The sequence below is a fragment of the Fonticula alba genome (assembly GCF_000388065.1).
Source record: "Fonticula alba strain ATCC 38817 unplaced genomic scaffold supercont2.4, whole genome shotgun sequence".
Classification (NCBI taxonomy): domain Eukaryota; order Rotosphaerida; family Fonticulaceae; genus Fonticula; species Fonticula alba.
Genome location: NW_009242974.1, coordinates 1,922,399 through 1,930,095, shown reverse-complemented (window position 1 = coordinate 1,930,095; position 7,697 = coordinate 1,922,399). Strand labels below are relative to the sequence as shown.

Below are 7,697 nucleotides of genomic sequence, written 5' to 3'. Positions count from 1 at the left end.
CCCGCCGCGCTTTTGCAGGATCATTCAAAGCAAGGAGCGGGACCAGCTGGTCATCCTCCTCCAGTCGGCCACCGGTCCGGCTGCCAGCCTCCCGGCCGGGGCATACACCCTTGTCATGGACTTCATGGCTCCCCTGGCCGACGATATGGCCGGATACTATCGCAGCGGGTATCACCCCTTCGGCGGTGCCGGTGGCGGCGATGGCGGCAGCGCCAACACCAACGACATCTCCTCCGACAGTCGGCCCGAGCAGGAGTGGCTGGCGGTCACGCAGTTTGAGCCGACCGACGCGCGCAAGGCCTTCCCCTGCCTCGATGAGCCGGCGCACAAGGCAGCCTTCTCCGTGCGGCTGATCAATGTGCCTGGCACGCATGTCGGCCTGAGCAACATGCCAGTCGACCGGGAGGAGCCCGCGTCGACCGGGAACCTGCTCCCGGGGTTCTCCTTCGCCGGGGAACTTCCCGGGCTCGCGTCTCCCGAGCCGGATGCCCGTACCCTGGTCTTTGGCCAGTCTCCCCGGATGAGCACCTACCTGATGGCCTTCGCCGTGGGGCGCCTCGACTGCGAGGAGCGCCAGCTGGCGGACCTCGGCCCGGCCGGGGGCCCGCTCGTGGTGCGGGTGTGCTCGCGGCCGATCGGCCCCGCTGGGCCGGCCTTCCGCGCTCCGGTCCTCGACACGGCCGAGCACATCATCCCCCAGTTGACTCGGCTCTTTGGCCAGCGGTACCACCTGCCGAAGTTGGACATCCTGGCCGTGCCGGACTTCTCGGCCGGCGCCATGGAGAACTGGGGCCTGATGACCTTCCGCGAGGCGTATATCCTGGTGGACCCGGTCCGGGCCACGGTGGCCCAGCGCCAGCGCGCGGCCGAGGTTTTGGCCCACGAGATCGTGCACCAGTGGTTCGGCAATTTGGCCACTCCTGCTTGGTGGGGCGACCTGTGGCTGAGTGAGAGCCCGGCGACCTTCTTCTCGGCGTGGAGCTTCGGCGCTGCCGGGACCACCCCGGCCCCTGGCTGGCTGCTGGACGGCTCGGACGCTGGGTTGTATGCAGCGCACGCGTGGCCAGCTCTGGAGGCCGATGCCCGGCCATCCACTCGGGCCATGGCCGCGCCCAAGACCGCGACTACTCCGGAAATCCAGCAGTTGTTTGACAGTATCACCTACGAGAAGGGGGCCACTGTCCTTCGGATGCTGCAGGTCACCATGGATGCCCTGCTTGATGACGATTCCCGCGAGGAACAGGGTGAGACGATTCACCGTCGACGTGTGACTCGCCGTCGTCGTGCGCTTGATGAGGTTTCGGATGGGGTGGAGATTTCGGCCTCTGGCTCGGCTCCGGCCTCTGGCTCGGCTCCGGCTTCTGGTTCCGCTCCGGCTTCTGGCTCGGCTCCGGCTTCTGACTCGGCTCCGGCTTCTGGCTCGGCTCCGGCTTCCGGCTCGGCTCCGGCTTCTGGCTCGGCTCCGGCCTCCGATTCAGGGTCTGCCTCTGCCTCTGCCTCCGCTTCCGCTTCCGCTTCGACCTCCGCCTCAGCTCCATCCACTTCCGGCTCATCCTCGGCCTCCACCTCGGCTCCTGCCTCAAGCTCTAGCTCGGCTTCCTCCTCGGCGTCGGCCTCCTCCTCGGCCTCCTCCTCGGCCTCCTCTTCGTCGTCTTCTTCCTCTTCAACTTCAGCCTCCTCCTCCTCAACTTCGTCCTCAGCCTCTGCGTCATCCCACGATGAGGAGTCCTCCCACTCTTCGTCTCATGATGGCTCTTCGTCTCATGATGACTCTTCGTCTCTTGACGACTCCAGCGATGACAGCGACGACAGCGGCGACGACTCGAATGCCCTCCCTCCTCTCCCGGGCACCGAGGACACCCCCTTCGTGAGTGGCATTCGCCGGTACTTGGCGGACTTCGCCTTTGGCAATGCTTCCGGCGCGGACTTCATCGCGGCCATGACCGCCGATGCGGGCATCCATGCACCGGTCCTCAGCTCCCTACTTCAGTCGTGGACCCAGCAGGCGGGCTTCCCCCTGTTGACGGTTTCCCGCGCCTCTGACTCCAGTGGCACTTGGAATGTTCAGCAAGAGCGCTTCTTCTCCCCGAAGCCGGAGCAGCCCGGGAAGGCCCCCACCGAGCCGGCTTCCCTCTGGCCCATCCCGATGACCGTGTATGCGGCCGCGACTGGGGCCCCTGCCGGCACGCCGGTCCACAAGTCCGATCTCTTCTTCCTGCCGGCCGACAGCGCCCCGGTCAACCTCAGCGAAGTGGCAGCCTCTTCCGCCACCGGGTCGCCGCCGTTGCCCGCCCAGGGCGCCGAGTGGTTTGTGCTGAATGGCCGCCGTGCGGCGCCGGTGCGCGTGCACTACGCCGAGCCGGGGTTCCTCCAGCGCATCGGCGCGGCCCTGGCTGCGTCCAGCCCGCAGGGCGTGGATTTGCTGCCGGCCGTCGACCGGGCCGGGCTGGTGTCCGATGGCATGGCTCTGCTGTTGGCCGAGGTGGCTGACCCGGTCGAGGTGCTGGATTTCCTGGACACCTATGCCTGCCATGAGGGGGCCCTGGAGCCGGTGGAGCAGCTCCTCAGCTACCTGGCGCGGCTGCGGGATGGCTTTTCGCCGGAGGCCCACCCGGCCGCGGATGATGCGATGCGCGCCTTCCAGACATCGCTCGTTCGTGCGCTGCTGGAGCGCCATCAATTTGTCGCGCGCCTGGAGGCCGATGTCCGGGCACTGGCCGAGCGACTGGACGCCGGGGCCGATGAGGGGATCTTCTCGGTGGCGGTGGCCGCCGACACCGGCGCCGGATCTGGCCAGGAGACCGATGGCCCGGCGGCGGCCGACGCCGCGCGCCAGGCCCTCCTGTATGGCTTGGTTTTGCGCCAGGCCGTGCGCCTTGGCCTGCCCGAGGTGACCGGTCCCGCGGTTGACCTCTTTGACCTGATGGCCGGAACGGCGGCGGCCGCTGACCCGGCGGCTTTGGCGGCCGCCGACCCGCAAAGCATGGCCGTTGCCCTGGGTGCCGGGGCGTCTGCCTCCGATGCCGCCGACGATCCCCGGCTGGACTGGCTTTTCGATCGGTTCGTCAGCCCGCGGACTCTGCCGATCGAGCAGGATCTCCTGCTCGATGCCCTGGTCATGGTCCGCAGCCAGGGGCAGATCCAGCGGGTGCTGGATTTCGCGGTGTCCGGCCGCGTTCGCGACCAGGACTCCTGGCGCATGGTGGCTCGCCTGGCGCGCGGGTCGCGCCTGGCCGGCACCGAGTGCTGGCGCCATTGGCTGGACCAGCGGGACTACTACACCCGTGGGTCGGGGCTTGGCGGTGTCGGGTCTCTGGTGCACAATATCCTGGTGTCCCTGCCTCCGACCGAGGCCAGCCTCGAGGAGGCCACCCAGCACTTTGCTCAGCAGCCGGTTCCGGGGGCGGATGCCTCGGTGGCCGCCGCGCTGGAGGCCCTCCGCCAGCGGGTGGCCTGGGCTGCCGGCTCAACGGCCGACCGGGCTGCCGAGTGGCTCGCCCGTGTGGCCGTTGTCGCCAGCGAGCCGGACCTCGAGGGAATCGCCGACATGGGGATCTACTCGCCGGCGGCCGCACGGCGCACTGTCCCTGCCACTGAGGGCGGCGGCCATGGCCAACGCCTGGACTCGACTCTTGGGCCGTGGCTGGCGTGCCTTGAGCGCCCGGCCGTGGTGGCCGGCTTTTGAGGAAGGCTCTCGGCCGCGGGCCAGGCGGAGGAGGGGGACCGAGGGGGGGGGGGGGGGGGGGGCTGCACGATGTGCGCCGGCTTCCCGCCGCCGCATCCCCCTTCGGGTCTTCTTATTTGGTCCTCCCGTCCAGGCACATGCATCTGCGTAGCCTCCCCCCCCCCCACACACAATCATGCGCACGCCTGCACATGGCAGGCTCGTCTGGCTGTACACTACTTACCCCGGAAAGAGGAGCTTCAACTTCCCCACATGGATGATGCAGGAGGAATAGCTGGTCTTTTTTTTTGTCCGCCTCCCAAAGAGGCGGCACTCGCGGGCCGGGGTGCGCGAGGAAGGAGCCGAGCATGCGACCTCGTCAGTTTTCCTCCGCGACCCAGCCTCTGCCGCACCTTCTCTTTCGCCCCTCTCTCCCGCCTCGGTGGGAGAAAATATACCCCCCTCTCTTTGATCCGAGGTGGCTTTGTTCTGGAGTTAGCACACCAGATCGACATATCACGCAGTGCATCAAAAAGGAAAATGTCGGGGCGTGATCAGGAATGTTTTCATCGCCCATTTCGCCGCGGGGGGGACGGTTGGCCCGACCGGCGAGGGCCCTCACACAACACACCTCGCTCTCTCTCTCTCTCTCTCTCGCTCTCTCTCTCTCTCTCTCTCTCTCTCTCTCTCTCTCTCTCTCTCTCTCTCTTTGTCTCTCTGTCAACAGGGGCGGAAGGGGGCGGGGGAACAAGAGGCTGGCAACACCCGGCATCGGCACCGGCGGTGGTGGCCAAGGGCCGAGTTCCTCCATCTAGGAGTGTCCCTTGGATCAAGTGAGCATGCGAAAAATGCTCGTCTCTGGTCCTCTTGTATTATTGCTTCCTTTCATGCTGCAGATGACTGCCCAAATCTTTGGGAGGACTGTCCTGGCCCGGGGGCAGACGGGAATCGGACTTGCGTTCGGCCCCCCCCCAACCCCCCGACACTTGCATAGGCACAAACGCGCGCGTGCAGATCGCGCTTCCGCCAAGACCTGGAGTCAGTTGGCACACCCAGCTCGTGCGCCGGACGACTTGCTCTCTTGTGGCTTGGATGCCGGAGCCTGCTGGATTCAATCGATCCCCCCCCCCCCCCCCCCCACTGGGAAGTTCGCGTTCACGCTTCGCACATGCGCACCGAGCAGGCAGTTGCCGGGGGGGGGGAGGGTCTGGGCGCGGAGATGGTCCCCGGGGAGGGGGCGGTGGGCGAGGGGTGTATGCAAGCGCACCCGGCCGGGAAGCAAAGTGCCCGAGGCAGCGGGCAGGTTGATCTCACAGGCGCGCCCCCACAGCCCTCCCCCCTCCCAGCCCGCGGAAACAATTCAAAACTGACAGCGCTTGAGCCCCGGGGCGCAAATGTGCCTTATCTTCACCCCTCTCCCTACCCCTCCCCGCCCTTTATAACCCTTTCCACCCCCTCTTCTTCTTTCTTCTGTTCTATCTTTTTCTTCTCTTTTCTCATCTTCATCTTTTCTTTCATTAACTCGTTGTCGCTCACATTATGCTTCTTTCTGTCGTTATCCTATCCGCGCATAGATTTCTAATCTTCCCCTCGCTTTTTCGTTTGACTCCGCGCTTGCCTGTCCTTTTCCCCCCCTCCCTCGCGTATGATTCGCCTCCCTGCCGGTCTCCTTGTCCTTGTCCCCCCCCCCCTCTCTCTCTCTCTCTCTCTCTCTTCCCTCCCCCCGCCCCACACACACGGCCACACGGTTCCTGACTCTCTTTCCGCTCGTCTGCCATTTTCCCTCCCCGCAACGAACCCCCCCCCCCCCTCCCCCTCACAGCACCGGTGTGGCGGGACTGCGTTTTCTCTTCCCGCCTGCTGAGCAACTTGACGGGCGGAATCCCTTTTCGCCGTCGGCACTGGCCGACCACGCGCCGGAGTTCGCCCGGCCCTACGTTGAGCATGGCCTGCGTGATGGCCAGTGCGTGCACTCTTCGCCCTACCTCGACCCCGGGGCAGCTGACCCCGCTCTGCTGCTGTCCATCCCGTGCTCCCCCTCTCGCCCCTCTATCTCCTCCTCGCCCTCCTCCTACTTCTCCCTCCGGGCTTTCTCTTGACTCACCGCTTTCTTTCCGCCCCAACCCCCTGGCAGTGCCTTCACCGAGCTGATTGTCTCTTGTCGGATCTTCTCTGGCGGCTCGCAGCTTGTCCTCCCTGGCAATGTGGTCCTTCGCCGGCTCCCGGACATGCCCCGCCGGGGGCCTGCGTCCTCGGCGGACACGACTCCCGGAGCCAGCGCCAGTGCCTCGGCCACCAGCAGCGCCGGCGCCAATGACGACCCGCTGGACCTGATCCTCCAGCGCATCGAGGGCGTGCGCGCCGGGACGACCACCAGCTCGGCCTCCACTCCGGCCCCGCAGCCCGACGGCCCGATGCCCACGGACCAGCTCCACTCCTCCTCGGTGTCGGCCCTGTTGCCGGATCACAGCCTCATCGGACGTTGGGTGGGCGACGGGTGGGTAACCTTCCCGGTCCGGGTGTGTGACTTGCCGGCCGACGCGCTGTTGTGCCTGACGCTCTATGATCGCCTGGAGCCCCGGCACTTGCGGGTCCTCGGTGGGACGACACTGCGCCTGTTCGAGCCGATCCCCCTGCCCTCGGTCCTCACTCGCTTGCCGGCCGGCGAGGGGCGCTTCTCCCTGCGGGAAATGGGGGGTTCCCCCCCGGCCGCCTCGGACGACCTGGACGGGTCGCTTCGTGGCCCGACCGGGGCCCCCATCATTCCGGGCATCGCGCCGATCGATGAAAGCATCGACTTTGATGTGCTCCGCCGGCTGGGCTTTTCCGTGTCGGGCGACGGGGAGTATACCCTGCAGCAGTTGCAGTTTACCTTCCCTCCGGGGAGCCAGGCACCACGCAACTCGGTGGCCGTGCCCCGTGCGGATGCCGGGAATTTTTTGCCCTCCGGCTCGCGCGTCAATCGCCTGCTCCAGGGCCTCCGGTCGTGCGTCCTCTGGCCTGGACGCGAGGCGGACGGCTCGATTGTTCCGGGCACTCCGCACTTTGGGCCCCGAGTGGCCAACGAGGCCGAGGAGGCCAAGCGCGCTGCCGCCCTGGCCCAGAGTCGCGGCAACCGGGGCCCCTCATCGGCCCCGGGTGCCGGTGGCCCGGGCGCTCCGGCCGTCTCGACCGCCATGCGTGACTCGCTGACTGCTCTGCAAACTTGCGTGTCCTTGTGCGACATGTACGAGCGCGCGCAGGAGGGCCAGTCCTTCAGCTGGCTGAACGGTCGCTCGCGTATGGAGCTCGAGCGCTTGATCGCCCACCAAATCGAAAACCTTGGTGCCAGTGTCATTCACGTGTGCCTGCAGCGCTTCGAGCAGACAATCCTGCACGACTCCTTTGTATGTTATTCCCCCCCTCCCCAAGTGAAGGGACATTTTTCTGGCAGGCGAGGGGGCGGCGGGCGGAGGCCCGGCGGGAGCAGGGGCCAGCCGGCCAAAACCCGGCCGGCCCTCGGCCTTTCTTTCCTTCCTGCCTGTTCTGACATTGTTCCCGGCTTTCCCTCGTCCTCTCGTCGTCCCTCTGGTCCAGGTCGATCTCAAGGCCTCCGTCACGGGTGACATCAAGCCGCAGGTGATCTTCCGGCGGGAGGAGCTGTCCGACCTGCCGCGCTTCACTGCCCAAATGTTTGATCCACAGATGAAGTTCCTGGCCATGACGGCTGCCATGGAGGGGCCCGGCGCCGGGGCCCTCGGCCTGGCGGGCAGTTTCCCCGCATCGGCCGGGCCCAGTGGCATGCGGCTGCACCTTGCGTCGAATCCCATCCAGCAGATGTTCAACGCTTTGAAGCAGACCATCCGCGACCCGGACCAAAACCTGTCCTTCATGTCGGCCGAAGCTCCGGACCCGCGTATGCGCACGCTCCTCGAGGTATCCTGCCCATGGGTCTCTCTCTCTCTCTCTCTCTCTCTCCTTCCTGCTGCTTCCTTTTCCTCTCACCGGCACTTCCATCCCGGTGCCCGGCCCTCGCTCACCTTCCCTCCCCCCC

At 66.6% G+C, this 7,697-nt stretch overlaps 2 protein-coding genes across 2 annotated transcripts in view; both read left to right on the top strand.

Annotated features, from left to right (window-relative positions):
* The window catches only part of H696_02958 (hypothetical protein), a 6,167-nt gene extending 2,446 nt beyond the window's left edge, over positions 1-3,721 (top strand). Inside the window, exon 4 of the mRNA XM_009496841.1 lies at positions 19-3,721. Coding sequence (XP_009495116.1) covers positions 19-3,685 — 3,667 coding nt within the window. The 3' untranslated portion in view covers positions 3,686-3,721. The remainder of the gene's footprint in view (positions 1-18) is intronic.
* A 1,162-nt stretch (positions 3,722-4,883) lies between these two features.
* H696_02957 (hypothetical protein) overlaps positions 4,884-7,697 on the top strand; it is a gene marked incomplete at both ends in the record, with an annotated part of 9,887 nt that continues 7,073 nt past the window's right edge. Inside the window, 4 exons of the mRNA XM_009496840.1 lie at positions 4,884-4,915; positions 5,487-5,627; positions 5,799-7,050; positions 7,241-7,579. Coding sequence (XP_009495115.1) covers positions 4,884-4,915; positions 5,487-5,627; positions 5,799-7,050; positions 7,241-7,579 — 1,764 coding nt within the window. The remainder of the gene's footprint in view (positions 4,916-5,486; positions 5,628-5,798; positions 7,051-7,240; positions 7,580-7,697) is intronic.